Below are 20,584 nucleotides of genomic sequence, written 5' to 3'. Positions count from 1 at the left end.
TAGTTGTTCTTGCCATCTCGCGCTATGTTGTTCAGTGCGGACTCCAGCTCGGGTGAGAGCTTCCTCTCTCCATCTCGAACTTCTTTCTTCAGCTGCGCAACCGCATCCTCCAAGATGAAGCCCCAGTCGCGCGGCGTGAAGATTGGGTTAGAGTTGATGGTGTGGAGGTCCTTCTTTGTGGCGAATTCGAGCATAATTGCCCGATATCCGCCACGAAGCTCGAACGGCCGGTGTGGAAGTGGTGACTTCCGTTTCCCTTCCGCTTGCGCGAAAAGGTACGGTTTTCTTTGGACGTCGTACTGCCCATCTCGCACCATGGTCGCGATCTTCTTGAGGACTGCTGGGAGGTTGGTGATGTCCGGGAAAGGGATGGTTTCAGAGTACATCCCTCCCTCCTCTTGTTTGTCCTGCTGCTGCTTCTTCTCCACAACCGGCTGTGGCATTGGCGGCGGCGGGACAGGCTGCACCACGTCCATGGGCGTCTCCCCGGTTTCCTGTATTGCTACAGGTTCTGGGGAGACATCTGTTTGCATGGACACATCCACCCCAGCTTGTCATACCACTGTGGGGGTGGCATCGGGGGCGGGTGGCTTGTTTTGCAGCGCCCGCAACTCTTGCAGCTGCCGCTGGAGACCAATGATCTCCTTCTGCATTGCCGCTCTCTGTGCTGCCATTGCGGCTTTGAGGGCGGCCACGGCGTCGTTGGTGGTGGCGCTGGGCGGGATTGCGGCCTCCCCGTTCCCCCCCTTTGGGAGGGGGTGGCGGGACGGCTGCCTCTTCTTCATGTACCGCTTTCCTGGCGGTAGGTGTCCGCTGCTTCAAATATGCGCAGCTGCGTGCATTTGCGGTGTGCGCGCCGCTGCAGTTAACGCACGTTGGCGCGACGTGTGGTGGCTTGTCGCAGTCGCGTGTATCATGTGCCTTTGTAAATTTTAAACACGCGACTGCGTCCCTACACGTCCTAGCGACGTGTCCCATCTTCTGGCAGTGGTAGCACTGCCTCTTGTGCCCGGTCAGATGCGCTGCTTCTTTTTGCTGCTGCGGCCGTCTCCTGACAGCGTGAGCAGAAGCTGTGCCATAGCAGCAAGTTTGCCTCCCTTTCCGCATCCCGACATGGCGTTGGGCTAGTGGCGTTGACGTGCGCGAGCGACGGTAACGAAGTGAGCCCAGCGGGTCGAGTAGCGGAGTGGCGAGCGTGCATCCGGATGAATTGAGCAGTGCTGCACTTCTTTGAGCATACACATTAATCCCAGTATACTACTCTCGGGAATGGCAGTAAAGAAATGAAAAGACCATATAACATTATTGGTTAGGAGACGTACCTGGGGTGGTTTGGCAGGCTGGTATAATTGTTTCTGTTTGACTGCACTTTGCCAACTTACACATTGATGAAGTGATTGGCATAAAATTAGGTTTTAGAATTTAAGTGAACCAGTCACTATAAGGTGCGGGGTAAAGGGTACTTTATAGGTGGAGTGTGGGTAAAATAATTACTTACATGTTTGATATGAGTGAATTTTCCACTAATTTGCAAAATGATGGGACCATTCATTACGCAGTTGATGAAGTGAGTGGTTCACAAGCAATAAAAATGATTGAAATCATCACTTATGTTTCAGACGATATCCTTCATTGTGCCTAACAGGTCAACAAAAAAATAAGATAAACACAATTGCTTCATTGCCCAGGCAATACTGCACGGCTGAAGTGCATGCTTGTTTGGTGGAAAGACTGCGAAGCACAAGAAGAAACGTGGGGGGGAGGGGGCCGATGAAGGGTAGGGGTGGATAGCCTGTATGGGGATGTAGCAAAGCAACTGTGTAAGAATGTGGCACCACTGAGCTTACCCCGCCAAAGGCAGGAGAAGTTACATGTGACACATGATGAAATGGAGGAGAGCGTCCGGGAATTAGGCACGGAGTCACAGTGTCTGTGGAGAAAACATTGTTGGTGCAGATTAATGACTAGGAGGTTGAGTTAGATTGGAGTATGAAAGGGAATGGAAGACTTGGGGACAGGGATGAAGTTGGGCACGGGAAGGGCTTGCCAAGATCAAGTCCTGATGGTTTATAGGATTGAAGGTTGCTCAAAGGACATATTCCAGCTATGCAATTGAGAAACTGGTGTAGGGGTGGGGAAGGATCCAGATAGCATGGGTTGTGAAGCAGGCATTGCAGTTGAGTGTGTTGTGTGCTCAGTGGCATGCTCTCACATTGGGTGGTGAAATTTGCTCTTGGCCATCATTTGGCAGTGGCAATTTAGATGATGATTGGTTGGTGGTCACATCCACATGCAATATTGCGTAAAAGTTACAGTATAGTTGATGGAAGACATAATTGCTTTCGAAAGATGCCCTGCCTCTGAACTGAAGGAGTAGGATATGTCTATGATAGGAGTGGAATGGCATGTGCTGGCTGATGGTGCAGGACAGGTCATCTGTCTTGATCCTGCACAGTGACATAACACATGTATGGAGGGGCCGCGAGTGGATTTCGTATTAGGACAAATCCCTCGTTGCTTCTCTCTTGCCAACCTGTGCACTTGGAGTGTTCTCATTGCTACTTCTTTGCCGCACAGCATGGCACCACTGTCCTCGTGCACCGTTGTTGCAAGAAGAGTCATTCATGATTAGACACGTTTGATTATTTGTAAGAGGAAGCAAAAATCGTATTAAAACTGTGTTCAAGAAGGTTGCAGGAACTGCTGGCTATTCCAATTGCACAGTAAACAGAACGAAGGAGGGGGAGGAAAACATAGCTGCAGGCTCCTCTACTCTCGAAAGAGGCAGAAAAAGAAGGAGAAAATTTAATTTTTTGGCAATATTATCAAACAGTTTGTTATGAGACACAATTTCCATGCAACTCATGTTCATTGTATTACAATGTCAGTATTGTAATAAAAATGTCGTCTTCTATGCCACATTTTTAGCACTTTTTTGTTTTGAGATTCTCATCTGGCCATAGGTGGTCAGATTTGTTTTGAATTGATCGACCATTTTTGTATGTGACAAATTTTTTTTAGTGTCAAATGAGAAAATGTTCTCTTTGAACATCTTTATTTGTTGAATTGTAACAATATTGTGAAAAGGAAAGTGGCTACTCACCATATAGTGAGGTGCTGAATCGCAGATAGGCTCTACAAACAGACTGTCGCAAATATAGCTTTCAGCCAGTAAGGCCTTCATCAAAATTAGACCCCCCCACAAACACACACTCATAAAAACAACTCACACACACACACACACACACACACACACACACACACACACAGGACTGCAGTCTCAAGCAGCTGAGGCCACACGTCTTTGTGCATGTACATTAATCCCAGTATACTGCTCTCAGGAATGGCAGTAAAGAAATGAAAAGACCGTACAACATTATTGGTTAGGAGACCTGCCTGGGATGGTTAGGCAGGCTGGTGCAAATGTTTCTGTTCAGTGCCACTTTGCCAACTTATACGTTGATGAACTGATTGGCATAAAATCATGTTTTACAACTGTAACTGAACCAGTCACTACTATGTGCAAGGTAAAGAGTACTTCATAGGGGGAGTGTGGGAAAATAATTGCTTCAGCATCTGCACCATATAGTGAGTAGAAACTTTCTTTTTCACAATATTGTTGCATTCCATCCTGGATTTTCCATTGATGATATATTTGCTGAATTATTGGTCATACAGACATAACCCATTAATTCAATCATTAGCCGACTTGCTAGATGTAGCTCATAAGTTTCTTGAGATGTGCATTTGAGTGAAAGCTTGAGCTGTCAAAATCAATTTCCTATACTGTGTACTGCTCTTTCGGGCTAGAGACCCCACCACCCCTGGTGTCCCCTCCCATACCACAGATACAGACCAAATTATTTTGTGCCAACTTTAATAACTGGGGTGTTCTTTTGCAGCTGGTTTGTGTGTGTGTGTGTGTGTGTGTGTGTGTGTGTGTGTGTGTGTTTGTGTGTGTAGGGGGGGGGGGTTGGTAACTTCGTGTGTCCTGTCCACACACTTCACCAAGATGAAAAATGTAGGCACACTGCAGAGACTATTTTTGAATTAAATGAAATGTTAAGAGAGGTACATCTAAAGTGCTGCATGAGGAAGGAAGAATGATTTGGAGGAAATGAGAAATTGTAGGTGCCTGTATGTTTGGAGTCTATTAGTGAAAATTTCAACTCTCTGTATGCCTTGAAGATATCAGCAGCACTGTTGCTGAGCGTAGTAGGGGCAAAAGAATTAACATTAGAGAAGTTGTAAAACTGTTGTTTGCATAGTAAAATAGCCACAAAGGATTGAACTTGTGTGCTGAGTTGTCACTAAGAACACAATTAAGACAAAATTTTGTTAGCTTTCCAGTCATGTTTGAGTGAAGTGTTACCATGTTGGCATATATTGTGTTTAAATTATAATTGCTGTTACTTTTCAGTTTTTAACTGCTGCCTCCCAATATCTTCAGTAACCGCATAGTTAACTTCACTGGAAATCTTAAAACTGTTATATTTTCTTAACTTTGTCAGTTAATTGAAAGTATTTTGGGTAAAATCCATTTATATTGCTCCTTCAAATAGAAAGAGATAACACTTCATTAGAATGTGAATTCGTACATCAGCAATAACATTACATGCACTCTGTGTAACATTGTTTCATACATGATAGTTCACTACTGATCTGATGGATAGAATCAGAACTTTGTTTCTCGTGTAATGTCACTCTCATTGTCTTTTTGTTTCTCGTGTAATGTCGCTCTCATTGTCTTTTTGTTTCTCGTGTAATGTTGCTCTCATTGTCATGGAAGGCACTGTTCTGTGGCATGCATCACTTTTCTGAGCCGGGACGTGATTGCATGGAGTAAGTACCCCACCAGCAGGTACCGCAGTTCATAGCAAAAACTGCCATCATCACGGGGCCTTGAAGAGCACTGTTAATGTTTAGTAGAGTGCAAGCACAAATGATGATAATCTTCCCAACGGCTTGTGCATCTAAACTAGTTAACTAATAAAAATAGTGCCGCTATGTTGATCATCATTTGTTGCCCAGGAACACATTGGATAAGACATTGTTTTTTCCAAAGTGATAAGTTACACCACAAAAGTTAGAGGGGTGCCCCTAATCCACACCCACACATCCTACATGGTGTGCCACCATTGTGCAAACACTCCATCTTGAATGGGGAGAGGGGTTGTGGCAGGCGAAGTGGGCAAGGGGGGGAGGAGGTAGGGAATGGGACGGATCTTTGGAGAGGGGTGGGTGAGGGTTAGGAGGGAGAGGCAGCAGGTACACAACATAGGAATGTGGCACCAGTGAGCTCACTCTGGATGCAGGCAGGGCGGATTGCAAGCAATGCACAGTGATGTGGAAGAGTGGACTGGGAGGAGAATGTTGAAAACAGTAAGAGGAGGAACTGTAGTAAAGAGTGTGTGGTGCAGGATGGGTAAATTTGGGGTAATGGGTAGGGGTATGAGTGGATGTGGATGTGGAGCAGGGACCAGCAGATTGAGACCTGGAGCATTACTTTTATTGATGAATAGGTTGTGGGGAAGGTTGTAAAGCATCATAAGATTTATGTTGTCATCACATGTTCAAAATTGCACTCAGTGGCTTTGTTTACTGTTCCTGTGGCCAAGAAGTATGGTCTGCCTAACTCATACCCATGTCAGAATTAGGTGTGAACAGTTAAGCTGCCACTAGAAGTGTGTAATGCTGTCTGATGCAGTGTATCATGCTACTGGTGTGTATCAACATTTATGCAGTTCATCAATTCAGAAGATCTTTTAGCCTGTCCTCCACACATTGTAGGCCATAGTATTGGATTTTGAAGTGTTCTGAGAGTGTGACCCTGATTTGGTATTGATCAAAGGCACAGTGATTTCACGTGTCATATAAGTTGTGTGTAACTAGCACTCTCATACGCAAATGTAAAAGTGGCTTAACTCTCCTACATAACTGTCTCATATGAAATTGTTTACCAGTCTGTTTGAAAAGCCTTTTTGCTATCTATGCTGCTAATAAATTATGTGAGTGTAATGATCTACAATTTTCAAAATACTCTGTGAAAATGGCAAAGTGCAACAAAAAGCAAGGATGCAGTGAAATGAAAAGTGCACAAAGAAAAGTAGAATGACTGATTAGATGTAAAGTATGACAGTCCCAAATCTCATTAAGTTGAAATGGATCCGTTTACTTTCTGGTGTAGTTACAGTATTGTCTCAGATTTTCATAAAATGACATTGTCACTACAACAAGTGGATTTTACTTATGGCTCAACTCATAAGTCCGGAAATACGCTCTTGATATTTCAGCTGTAATAACATTTTGGTTCAACAGTGAGAAATAGTTCTCATCTTTTAAGATTTAATTTTTATTGTATGTTTAGAATGATTCAGAAGATTGATGGCCTTACATGTCTCATAATAAATACTTTCTTGCTTCCAGGAGATGATCCATCTACCAATATTAAGGCATGTGCGCAGGCTGCTTGCATCAGCAGTTATTTTTGGAACAGCTGTATTGTTAATGCTGTGGTTACCAGTAAGAATACTAAGAGCTGTATGGCCAAGCTTCCTGCCATACACTGTTGCTCTGCAGACGGAGACTCAAGTGAATGAACTGTCGCTGGAGCTGTTGCTACTCCAGGTAGCAGTTTGTCTCCAGACAGTAAATATTTGATATGCTGCAATCATTGATATTTTAGATAGTATTATGCAAAAATTGTGTAGCATCTTGAACATATGCATCAAACTGATTTTAGTGATATTTTATTGCTAATTGTGCATCTGTCTTTTAGTTCTGCCTAATAGCAGTTTGTATTTTCAAAGGCTTCTTTGTGACATGTTCTTACCTCTCTCCTGCTGTGTATCCTAATTCTGTCTTACAGAGACAATAGTTTATCACTAGAAATAACTTTTTTTTACACAAATAAAGTGGGACCAAAGGATACCAGCATGGTATTATATACTCAAAATTGAAGTACGTAGATGCAACCAGTAAGACACCAAAGATTTTCTTTTCCTCACCACATATTAGGTTTGAGGAAACATTTGAATATATTCATTTAGTCCTACTCCTAAACAAAAATTTGAAATATGATGGTGTTTATTGCGTCTCTTTAAAATTTTTACAGCATAAAAGGCATAAAAATTATTGCTTAATGAGTACACATGCACATTGTAAATGTTTGTAAGTTATTGTAGACATTAGAATTATGAACACTTGTTATTTTAATGATTGTTTTGGGTTAGGACTGTCTGAATGAAATTGAATAAAGTATTTGTTTTGACAAGTTTTTTTCACCTCAATATATTAAGGCATGATCCACAGTTGTGTGTTTTGATATTGGTCTCCATGTGCTTCTGCTGTACTGCTGGTGAAACTGTTGTCTGCCTATAGCACTAAAAACGATTTTCAGCATGGGACACAAACTGCAAATACGTTCTTCCATAGGTGGAAAAGCGAGTGTGCATGCGTGCACATGCACATAATTTATATCGTGTGTTCTTACCGCTGCGGGCAGAACAACGGCTTCGCCAGCAGTACAGCAAGGGCACATATAGAACAATATCAAAACACATGCACACGAAAAATCCATGGATGATTTCTTAACAAAATGAGGCAAAGCAAATATTGCCTTTATTCAGTTGCATACAGACTCTCATAGCCCGAAACTCACTAAAACAATATTAATGGCAATGGTATGACAACATTAAAGAAGTGTCTACTCTATGTTCATGTTAGTATGCAGTTATGGTATTGAAATATGGTAAGGAAAAGTGTTGGGATTGTTCATTTTTTAACTGTTTTACTGTAAGACAGTTTTACTTCATTGTTGTGTATACATAGCCAAACACTATTGAAATTCAACTGTCAGTTGCTTTCAATTCAGATGGCAGTAATAGCAAAAATATTAGTAGGATATCCATGATATCACTGATATTACGAAGAAATTGTCTTGCTGTACAAAAAACATCTCATCAAATCATTCCTGTTGTGTTTACAGGTGATACTACCAGCTCTGCTAGAACAGTCACAGACACGAACATGGTTGAAAGCTCTTGTACGAGCTTGGTGTTGTGCAGTAGCATGGCTGCTTGATCTGCGACCTTATCTACTGGGTGATGAAAGTGACCGTACACCTGCTGGAGGACAACAGCAGCAGCAGCCGCAGCCTGCAGGAGAGCAGGTACCTCTGCCTGCTGCCCTCGCAGGTGGTGGGCTGGGAGCTGCACATCAAGCGCTCCTTCAGAGGGATGCACCATCCGGCTTCCAACCATACGAGCGTCCGCGCTGGTTTGCGGCGCGACTTGTTGGTCTGCTTGCTTGTGTGTGTGTTACATTAGTCGCAGCCAGTTTGGTTGCCTTGACAGTGCCAGTTTGGTTGGGACGTGAAGTTACTGCAATGTGCCTCCCACAACAGCCACCAGGAGTCAGTGCATCACCAATAACAGCAACGCGTCCTGGTACAAATGGTACAGCGAGAGTGCACGAACTGTACACTGCAGCTGCAGGCACATACTTGTGCTGGCTAGTTGCACGTGCTATCGCACTGGCACTCAGTTGGCTGCCACAAGGTCGGGCAGCAATCCTAAGTTGTTTACGACAATGGTGTATCTATGGTGCCCGTGCTGTGGCAGCCTGCTCCATCCTACTTGGTTTAGTCCCACTGTTGTTTGGCCTTCTGCTGGAGCTGGTAAGTTTTCACTCCTTTGCAACTCTAATTTTCTTCCCCCTCTTTGTACTGAACATTTTTTCTTGTGAAAGAATAATTTTCAGTAATATTACTGACATATTTCAGTATGATTTTTTAAATTTCTGTATGATTTTTTTAAATGGTGTTACTTCTCACTTGTTTTGGTATAGCTTTTCTATCTCCAATGGTCTTTATTAAAGGTGGACTTAACATTATTACCTTTTTTTGGGTGTTAAATTTTAGAAGTGCTGTCTAAAAGTGTTAATATTAGACAAAACTGCTTCCAGATTGTCTTCTTGCAATATGAAGGGGATGAAAATGACCTTTTATTAAAATCTTATAACAGAGGAGAGACAAATTTGTTTCTTTGGTACCCCTCGTTAGTCTGGGAAAAATGAGCAGTTGAGTTATGCTAGTGCTCAGCAACAAGATTATTGTAACTTAGTGAGGCATGTCCTGGTACTATGAAGTTTGTTAGTTGGGAATTAAATCAGTCTTGCAGAAATCACTTGTTCTTATGAGAAATTATGTAGACACGGTGGGTATGAAAGAGCAACTTACCATGTGTCTGGTGTTCTATCACTCCTTCTCTTCCTCTCAAAGTTATTTTTGTGACATCACAGTGTGAGTGGTAATAATTTTAACTTAAGTGATTATTCTTTATCCTTTCTGCTGCATTAGTGGCTGAATTCATAATTTGACAAAATTAGTAGTTGAGTGGCACTTATTTCCTTTAAGTAAAAATCATTATGTAACACCGATCTTTCTTTACAGGTTGTAGTGGTTCCTCTAAGAGTACCACTGGATCAGACACCAGTCCTTTTTGTGTGGCAGGACTGGGCACTAGGTGTTCTGTATACAAAAATTGCATGTGCAATTATAATGATGGGTCCAGAGTGGCACGTGCGTCGTGCTATTGAGCGCACATATAGGGATGGTATACGTGATATGAACTTGGGATTTGTTATGCGTGAGTTGGCAGCACCTATTATCTCTTGTTTAGGGCTGGCATTAGCAGTGCCCTATGTTGTAGCTCATGGTCTAGTGCCATTATTTGTAGCCAATCCACAGCTGCGCAATCTGATTGCAAGGCGACTATATCCATTCCTGCTGCTTGTTTCACTCACAGCAGGAATTATAGTTTTCCAGGTAAGAAAAACTTTTATTTCTATTTTAATTTAAAATTAATTTTTGTTATATGTGCTCTATTGTAAAAGGGTAAATGGTATTGGGGAGGACGTACAAGAATTCACCACCACCACCAACAACAATAACGAAAATCTAGCTTGTGAGAGATAGTCATAAAGTTTAATTATCACTTCAAAAAATAGTTACATATAGGTACTTGCCTTTAATACTGGTACTCGGTAAAATCCCTACGCCACAATACCATAGCACACCAGTAGAAGAGGCAGAACGAAATTGTGCAGCCCATTGGTGAACTGAAAAATTTTGTGTGAATTAAATTTCTGAATAGGAAGGAGAACAATGCTGCAGCAGTGCATGTGGAGTTGGTGGCAGTTTATGTTAATGGTGCACAATGATATGACGCAGTAGTAAGATAGTACAGACACTTCTGTTGTGGTTACACAAGTATGAATGACAAACAGTGAAGTGTTAGAGCTATGTCTGTAAAAAAAAGGAACTGCTAGAGAAGTGAAGACCTCAGTTCTCAATGACCTGCTTAATACAATTGAGACTATTAGTGGAAGAAGTGAAAGTCATTCGTGGATCAGTTTTTGACATCTTGCATGACATTTTGAACATGAGGCCCTGGCATCTGCAACCACTCGCATACATTCCAAATGTTAGCAGAAATATTGCAACTATGTCAGGCTAATTCAGATGACTACTTTGGCCAGCAAATCTCCATGCACAATTTCTGGATGTATTCTGTTACACTGAGTCACAGAAACAACACATTTGGTGGTAATGTGTGAATTCAGTATCACTGAAATAGGCAGAGACTCAGCTGTTGTTGGGCAAGGTGCTGCTAAGTGTTTTCTGGGAATGCCGTGGTGTGTGGTACTAAACAGATGATGCTTGTAAGGGGCAGACCATCACAGAAGCTACTACCGAATATGACAGTCCATCATGACAAAGCATTGTGGGAAAGGGCTGCTTTGCTCCACAACAATGCCCCAACTTACTCTGCACAGGACGCAAAGTTTTGTCTTCCTCTGTCCGCTCTCACTGTACCTCATATGGCATTCAGTGACTTCTTTTCTCAGTTGAAGAAACTATTGTGTGGCGGGCATTCTCAGAGTGACAAGAAGGTGCTTTCCAAGTGGAAATTTTCCTGAACAGCCAAAACACACTTCTACAACCAAGTGTTATTTGGGGGAAAATGAGTCGCACTGAATATGTAAAGGAGAACTAACATAACCACTAGGTTTCATGGTTGGCACTTAAACTTCTCAATGTGATAATTAAAATGTTGATTACCCATTGTACTTTTCCAAACTGAACATCTGTATGATCATACAATGCAGACTTTCATGGCTAGTATTTTTGCCGCGGTCAAAAGCATATATCTGTGCCAATGTTGCAGGCTTCATCAGAGGCTATAAAGACTCTGATAGCAGTTTCAGATTTAAATCAGCTCAGCAAGGCCTATTGTTTGTTTGTTTGTTTGTATCTCTGCATTTGGAACTGTACATATTTCATCCTTAGGTTGTTATTATCATCTTCATCGTTATTATTTAAAATGAACATTAGAAATCTGAAATGCTCACTCTGCAGTGGAGTGTGTGCTGATATGAAACTCCCTGGCAGACTAAAACTGTGTGCCGGACCAAGCCTCGAACTCGGGATCCTTGCCTTTCATGGGCAAGTGCTTGACTGACCAAGCTACCCATGCATGACTCACGACTTCTCCTCACAGGTTCACTTCCGCCAGTACCTCATTTCCTAACAAAGTTCTCCTGTGAAACTTGCAAGGCTTGGAAGGTAGGAGGCAAGTTACTGATGGAAGTGAAGCTGTGAGGACAGGTCATGAGTCTTGATGGATAGCTCAGTCGGTAGAGCACTTGCCCGGCGAAGGTTCCAAGCTTGTCTCGGTCTGACACACAGTTGTAATCTGCCAGAGAAAGTTTCAACATTAGCAATATCTGTCTTTATGATACAGCTTAGATCACGAACATTGCAGCACTTTGAAGATGGTAGGCAGCAAACAACAAATTGTTGTGAAGTGTATTACATGCTTGTAAATGCAAATTGTGAGCATTTCAGTTCAACTGCACAATATAGGTAGGAGTGACACCATCTAAATTCTCCATATAATGAAAGATTATGCAGTGGATTTCTCCTTCTGAAGTAATGTTTGAATGTTTGTTTCTGAGAAGATCTCGTTATGCCTCATGTAAGAACAACAAATGTCTACCAGCATTTATTAGACTTTACAGTGGTAGTACTTTAGGCTCTAGAGACTTTGTTTTATAATTCCTTGGTAGTGCTAGTTGTCTTGGTTGGATCACATTATTGGTACATGAGTATGGCACCAATGGATTTAGGAGAGCCATTCTCGGCACCATGCAAATATCCACATGGGCAGTATGCCAGTTTCTGGAGCACGATTGACTGGCAGTAACGTGACCATTGTTGTGGCAGAGAGAGGCTTTGACAGTGGTGCGCCCAGCAAGAACACAAGACACAGAGTGGCACCATGTCTTTCCAGGTGGTGTGGTGTCTTGCTCCAAACAAGCCTATATCTTGTCAAAAGGCTTATGACATAGCTGTGCGATCCTGCAAGGCCCAGTGAACTGTGTGTGCCCTCTCAGGCACTGGACACATGGAGCTGTTTAGATTTTCTGTTGCATTATGTGTGGTCGTGTGAAACAAAAACTAGCAGCAATCTCATGGAATGATAATCTGCAATGTTGATAGGGAGCAATTCCACTGCTGCCAAATTACGATACATGCTTAAACAATACCAGAGAAGGAAAGTCGCTATTCACCATATAGCGGAGATGCTGAGTTGCAATAGGCACAACAAAAAGAATCACACAATTGTAGCTTTCAGCCATTAAGGCCTTTGTCAGCAGTACACACACACACACACACACACACACACACACACACACACACACACACACGTCTGCAGTCTCAGAGACTGCAGCCGTGTGTGCAAGTTGAGTTTTTGTGTGGGGGGGGGGGGGGCGCGAGTGTGTGCGTGTGTGTGTGTGTGTGTGTGTGGGCGCGCTCGTGCGCGTGTGTGTGTCTACTGCTGACAAAAGCCTTAATGGCCGAAAGCTATAATTGTGTGAATCTTTTTGTTGTGCCTATTGCGACTCAGCATCTCCGCAATATGGTGAGTAATAACTTTTCTTCTCTGGTATTGTTACATTCCATCTTGGAATTTCCATTGTTTGATACATGCTTAAAGATGTTTCTCCTTTTTACATGAGAGATACATGATATCCTTATAAACGACTAACAGTCAAGTGCAATTTCTGAATGAGAGACCCAATTCATAATTTTTTCCAAAATAAAGATTGCAGATAGTGTTACTCCTACCTGCTTTGTGTGATTGTGGTGAACTGCCAATAATTTGCATAAAGTAGCATGTTGTACAATTAATGCCAATGTGACGTTTCTTGCATGCCATCTTCATGATTTTGCAATTTCAGTGGCCAGCAGCGTATTTACTAGAATGGAGAAACAAAGGTTTCAAACAACACTGATGATAGTGCAGTCGATATTTTTTTATATTAGCACTTCTCAATAGATATGACTCGTGGAATGATTGCTTATTTATGTAACTTGAACTGTTCATTATAACAGAGTACTCTAAAGGTGATACTGGGAAGCAGTTACGGATGAAAAGGTCTAAGGTAATTTGTTCTTTGAGGTTTTCATCAATATACACATAGGTGTGGCAGTCATTTTTATCATGTCATAGGTGTCGTCTCATGATTTCATCAACAATATCAGCATCATGAGTTTGTCTTGTTAGAACTTCCACCTTAAAGGATCTCAAAATTAGTCTTTCCCTCTATTCTCGGGAACTCTTTTACTAAATTTTCCTATGGCTTTGTAATGGTTTATTATTGTTGGATATCTTTTATTATCAGCTATTTTTGTAATGTGATCCAAACATTTTATCTGATGTGCTTAGAGTTCTTCCTGTATACTCTGTAGTCCTTATTGAGTTTTATATCTTCATGATTTTGTTGGTGAAATAAAAAAAGAACCAAGACTTAATTTTAATCTAACACTCAGTTGACATTACTGAGAAAGACAGTGTAGTGATTAAGACACTGACCCGAGTTGGGGGGGGGGGGGGGGGAGAACAGGATCGAACTGTTTCCAGTCATTCAAATTTTCTTTGCTTTCCTTAAACAAGGTGAATATGCCCCAGGACAATTGGGGAATCTAGGAATTTTTTCATCTAGGAGAAATCTGGGGGAAGTGCGGGAATTTTTCATTGCTTTAATTTTCAGTTAAATCTTTGTAATTTCAACTAGTAAGAACTAATAGTCCTACAAAACATTTTACTTTAGTCCATTGCTGCAAACACTTCAGCAATAAATCATAAACGAGAGAACATCACCAAAATGAAATGCAAAGAAAATGTGGTATCTACAGTAACAAAACACAGTGCACACACAAGTACTGTCTGTTTTGCAATTAAAATTCCAAGAGCATACATCTAAGTTGCCATCTGGTGGTAAACATGAGCATGTGTAATTGGTGCAATATAGTTAAGTTTACATTTGTACATAACAGGTTTATACAGGGCGATTTTTTTCCACCATGTAACACTCTAGGGATTGATTGATGAGAGGATACAGAACAAAGTCTAATGAACTTATTTTCGGAAATGCATTGTTTCCATGTTAGAGACCATTTACTCAATCATACTTTGGTCCAGAGACTGCGGTCTAATACGCGCTGTACCATGTAGCCACAGTTACAGCATGCGTGTTTTCTGCCTAGAGGGTGGTGCTGTTCCTCCTCCATCATGCCCTAGCACCCTTTCCTGCCATAGTAATGGGTAATGTTGTGTCCGATTCACTTCTCTTGCTTCTCTGTCAGAGACTATCCAGTACCCCATAACAACAAACTGCTTTCAATGCATCTTTCTCGCGGGCCTTGTTTCAGTGAGCATGACATCACAACTATTTACATTTGTAACAGGTGAAGGGAAAATATTGTGAAGGTGATCTGAGGATCGTTACCTTCAAAGTAAATTTCTGGTACTTTCCATGAATCAGTGCACATCAAAGTAGCTGACCTATTACATTTATATCAAACAATTGACTCTCAAGATGATAAGAGAAATGACAAAAGACGGACGTATTGAAAATGAAAGATACTACTTAGTATTGAACATCATGACGTACATCAAAAAACAGTCACTACATGGGTGTAACAGTTTTTTCAATTAATGGAAGCAGAGTGGGAAAGCTAAGAATTTATGAATATTTAATTTGGCACCTCGAAATCAGTGTGTTGGTGATTGTCAGTTCTTCTCTAGCATTTTTGCATATGAGCTAATAAGGATAATTAAGATTGACTTCTCTCTTGCACAGGGTACATGAATTTTGCAGCACCACAGTGCACGCAGTTTCTCACATCGTGACTGGGAAGCAACCCATACTTCCAACAAAATTTCAAACATTTCACTGTATCAGTAAAAAGTGAAATCTACTCCATCTATGTAAGAGCACCCAATACATTCATCATGCTTGCCTCACCCACTACATGTTCCTCCATCGTAATATTTTACTGCTCTCAGCTGACGTTCCGCTGGCAAACAGTATCATTGTTTCCCGCTTCATGACTCGACAGTCAAACATTAGATGGTTACCCCTAGCAGTGGGTCTGCAATTTCGGTGTTCACCAGTTCTTGGTAATTACCAAATTTCCCTTTACACATGATAAACTATGTTACATCTGAGAATATGTGACGAATTTCTTAAAACGTTGGGTGTTAGACTCTTATTCAAAACTTAACACTGAGAACCAGTCACTTCAAAAAATTTCTGGCCCAGGAGAGCAGCCATTTATTGCCGTTATTTAGAACTTTATGCAATAACAATTGAAAGAAGTGTAATTATCCTTCAAAAAAGTGCGAAGTGAGTTCTTGAGCAATTTCACATGTAATTGGCTTTTCTATGGAAAAGTCAAAGTGTTTTATGTAACATGTATTCAGTCAGGTAACTCACAAATTGTTTGGTGCATAGCAGTGAAATTTATTATCGTGCGTATCAGAAATATAGTCAGCTGCTGAAATTGAAGCTGTGCACTTATGATCCTGCATACATAATTACATCCTCGGAGGAGGAGGAGGAGGGGGGGGGGGACAGCAAAATATTTTTGGTGACCAACTTTATATGTGAAAATAACAATATTATGAAAAGGAAAGTTGCTGCTCACCATATAGCGGAGATACTGAGTCACAGATAGGCACAACAAAAAGACTGTCACAATATAAACCCTCGGCCTTTGTCGAAAACCCGTGTGCGCACAACCTCCTCCCCCCCCCACCCCCCCCCACACACACACACACAAACACGCAGGCTTTAGCAGTTATCAGACTGATAATGCTATTGTTGTTTGCACAAATGATTGTCAGAAAACACAGAAAGACTTGTTTATGTGGAAAAAATGTTTGAGCAATGTTACATATAGTACTAAATATTTAAATTTAAGTAAATGCTGATGATTCCACATAACTGGAAACAAAACAAGGGTCTTCAAGAATATGTGATATTTTTGTGAGTTTCCATTGTCATAGGAAATTGGATATCTGTGTGATGCACCATGAACACGTGAAATATATTGATAAGTGAGTGCTGGGTTTTTGGTGCACATTAGGAAGTCTAGTAAGGTACAGTTTATTTTTGAATTAAATGATTTTTACCTATTGTAAGATACTTCCCAAGTAATCTTCCAATGAATGATTTCCCCGTGCAGCCTGATTGACATGCTGTTGGATTTATAAATTATCATTACACATTATTATACAGCTTTCAGAAATATCTTTTGAAACACAGTTACTTGCCCCAAGAAGAACTCTTGATATTGTTTCAAGAGTTGGTAATTCACATTCAAATATTATTATTATTATTATTATTATTATTATTATTATTATGTATGTAACAGAACCAATAGCCAACATAAAGGAAGGTGTGACATATCGGGATATGTGCAGTGTCGTTTTTCCAAAGGAAAATTTAGTTTACATGTGGCTTAGAGACAAGGTTGCATGGGAAGCATTCCAGTGGGACCTACATTGCAGATCGAAAGAATACACTTGCAATAAAGCAGGGCTTGGGTAAATGTTGGTTTCATAGGTGGCCAGGCTGGGATCTTCAGGGTATGTGTTCAGTGAGGCTGCTACCAAACACTTCACCCAACCATGTAGGTAAACAAAGCCAGGAGCAAGCATTGATCCATTGTGACTTGTCTGACATAGCAGAGAGTTTATCATATTGAAAATCACTGGCACTTGCATAGAGTTCATATGAGTAGTATAGAGTAATATTGTGCATGAAACTTCTCACCAAAGACAAACTCAAGTGTAGTGAATGAGATGCCCTGTCATCAGGTATACTTTTTCTTTAGAATATATCTAAAAACAAAGATGATGTTACTTACCAAACGAAAGTGCTGGCAGGTCAATAGACACACAAACAAACACAAACATACACACAAAATTCAAGTTTTCGCAACCAGTGGTTGCTTCGTCAGGAAAGAGGGAAGGAGAGGGGAAGATGAAAGGATGCGGGTTTTAAGGGAGAGTGTAAGGAGTCATTCCAATCCCGGGAACGGAAAGACTTACCTTAGGGGGAAAAAGGACAGGTATACACTGGCGCGCACACACACACACATATCCATCCGCACATGCACAGACACAAGCAGACATTTGTAAAGGCAAAGAGTTTGGGCAGAGATGTCAGTCGAGGCAGAAGTACAGAGGCAAAGATGTTGTTGAAAGACAGGTGAGGTTGAACGGCGGCAAATTAAAATTAGCGGAGTTCCCATCTCCGGAGTTCTGACAGGTTGGTGTTAGTGGGAAGTATCCAGATAACCCGGACGGTGTAACACTGTGCCAAGATGTGCTGGGCTTGCACCAAGGCATGTTTAGCCACAGGGTGATCCTCATTACCAACAAACACTGTCTGCCTGTGTCCATTCATGCGAATGGACAGTTTGTTGCTGGTCATTCCCACATAGAAAGCTTCACAGTGTAGGCAGGTCAGTTGGATTTCTTTAGAATAAATTTATTTGAGAATAATGTAGCTGAAATTCAATTTTTGTCAGCTGTTTCCATATTTTACAATTCGTGCTGCACAGTTGCAAATTAGACTGTTCCAGTCTTGCAAAGAATTGTGCATTTTTATTGACCACCTGCTGACATATTTTTGTGTTCATTCAAACAATATTGCGAGAAGGAAAGATGCTACTCAGCAGAGATGCTATACAGTGAGTAGCACCTTTCCTTCTCATAATATTGCTACATTCCATCCTGGATTTTCCATTGTTTGATTTTGTCTTTATTGAAAGCATTTTGTGACTTCTCTTTAGTGGTATTCAAATATAGTGCATTATGTATAAATTTGTTTCAGATTCGACAGTTTCGGAAACTATATGAACATATTAAGAATGATAAATACCTTGTTGGACGAAGGTTAGTGAACTATGATCATCGTCGTCACAAATCACCCTCCATTCGGCATTAGAAGCTATAGCTGTTGATAATACTATTGCCTTAAATTTGATAGCTTCCTCCGTCATCTGCGTGGAGATAACTGAAACCTGAAGAAATTTTCTTAATGATTGTAGAATTAATATATTGAGTGTACATGTTTTGAATAAATGCTTACGTGTATAGTGTGTTTCATGAACTTGTCCAGTTTAGTATTGAAATTACTGACGACAGTTTAAACAACTTTTTCTCTCAAATGCAATGTGCACATCAGCAATAACACCAACTACTTTAGTATTGTGTTCCCTCATGTGAGAATTTTCTTCTTGAAATAGATTTCATACTTCTTGCAGAAACAGTTGTATTTTTTCTGTCACTTTTATCTTTGTTAAAAAATTATAAATTATAGAAATAATTAATTTCTAGTTACGTGAAAAAAATTGTAGTCTCTCTCAAAAGCAACCACAACAGATAGTTGTCATCTCAAATATTATTTATTAAGAACTCTCCTGCTTCAAGGCTAGGCTTTTTGACTATAAGACTATTGCCTGGGAATAAAGTACCTATTATTTTTACTATTAATTTTTTAAATACTGAGGCAGATATCAGATAATCTATTATCAGATGCTATCTGATGTAAATGGTTGAAGACAGTTTTTAAGTTATTTGTTCTTAATTTAAAATGTGAAATGAAATTTCTTCGCTTGCTCATAACTGTACTTTGCCATACTTGTGTATCTGGTTGAAGATGCTTGTATATTATTGTTAATATCTAAAATTTCCCAGTTAATATAAAGACTGTTACAGATCTGGTGTATCTTATCTTTCCATTGTAAATAGCACTAGGTATTTATTACAATATTGTGTTGAGGTTGTGGACACTTGATGTATGAATCATTGAAGTGTTGACTATTGGGCTTCAGAATTTAAGTTTTTGAAGACCATTTTGTAGAAACTCATTCCTAATATGCTAAAGGACTGATTTCAATTACCACTGCAAGTGCACACAAAAATATTGTCACTTTGTGTATCCAGTCTTCATTCTTCAAATAAACATAATTTTAATTATTATTTGAAAATGTTCGATGCCACTGGAGTACTATTGTTGTTTCACAAATTTTTATTAAAAGCGCTGTGCAGTTGGTAGTGGAGCATTTTTCCTGTGTTTGGAAACAATAACACAAACAGTACAGATAATTACTAAGTGTATTGATCATGTGTAATAGTGCTTAAAGAATATAAACAATGAAGGAAAAAATGGATTGTGAGAAACACACACACACACACACACACACACACACACACACACACACACACACACACACAAATCGCCAAATCCGGCGAGGGAGTTTCCAGTGCTTAAAGAATGTAAGACTAGAAAAGCAAGTGGAGTGTACCTGGGGATGTTGTAAGTTGAAGGAGGCTTAGGAATGTGGTAAAAATGAAATTTTTTATAGGAATAGTGTGTAACAAGTCATTGCAATACATTTCTGAAGACAAATAAGACTTATATTGTTCATTTCACAATAAAGATTGTTGTTCACTTCCATTTTTGTATGTCAAACTAAAAAACGAATTGTCTTTGATTTCCTTGTGGTAACTGGCATTCATTTTATTTAGTCAGTTGTTACTTTATCAACTTCTTCACTTGGCAAATATTAAGACAATTTTAACTTTTTTTTCCTCCAGGACAGTATTTTGCTAATGTTGCTGCATTATTCTTTTGCTAGCAATGCATTAAATTCTCGTTAGATCTGCCCACTTCAGTCCTTAGTCTGTTAATGGTCCTCCATGCAATCTGATGTTTTCTCAGCCTATTTCTGACTCATAAAATTCTCCAGTGTCTGCTCAGGTGACATAACGCCTTCCAATATTTTTGCAGACAGCAACCAAGTACTCATCTTCTTCCCTGCAATTTCTTCTGACCTGAATTTCATAGTCTCACCTCAATAACACCAGTCTCAATCACCGCAAAGCTGAAAATATAATTGCATGAGGGATGGTGTTTGTTCATTGATGTACACGACACCAACATGTTGGTTGACTAATACACATGCAAAGTTCCATTATTAATTATGGTGATTAATTTTCATGCTACAAACAATAATAATTAACACAAGTTTTCAGGCCAGTGCACATAATCATGGCAGGAAGTAAGTTGTTCTATTGCGGCACAAGATTAACAGTTCACATTTACACTCATAGGAAAAAGAATCACAACACCAAACATAATTAATGTAGAGTAATGATTT

The 20,584-nt window shown here is 40.4% G+C and overlaps 1 protein-coding gene across 2 annotated transcripts in view; it reads left to right on the top strand.

Annotated features, from left to right (window-relative positions):
• Nucleotides 1–19,403, top strand: part of LOC126251430 (E3 ubiquitin-protein ligase MARCHF6) — a 39,366-nt gene extending 19,963 nt beyond the window's left edge. Inside the window, exons 6-9 of one of the 2 annotated variants that reach the window (XM_049951848.1) lie at nt 6,427–6,648; nt 7,988–8,677; nt 9,452–9,826; nt 18,253–19,403. In XM_049951848.1, coding sequence (XP_049807805.1) covers nt 6,427–6,648; nt 7,988–8,677; nt 9,452–9,826; nt 18,253–18,366 — 1,401 coding nt within the window. In that variant the 3' untranslated portion in view covers nt 18,367–19,403. The remainder of the gene's footprint in view (nt 1–6,426; nt 6,649–7,987; nt 8,678–9,451; nt 9,827–18,252) is intronic. The other variant, XM_049951849.1, reaches the window with a different exon arrangement.
• The last annotated feature ends 1,181 nt before the right edge of the window (nt 19,404–20,584 follow it).

Source organism: Schistocerca nitens, chromosome 4, assembly GCF_023898315.1.
Source record: "Schistocerca nitens isolate TAMUIC-IGC-003100 chromosome 4, iqSchNite1.1, whole genome shotgun sequence".
Classification (NCBI taxonomy): domain Eukaryota; kingdom Metazoa; phylum Arthropoda; class Insecta; order Orthoptera; family Acrididae; genus Schistocerca; species Schistocerca nitens.
The sequence above is the reverse complement of the archived record's forward strand: the minus strand, read 5'-3'. Positions and strand labels throughout refer to the sequence as shown.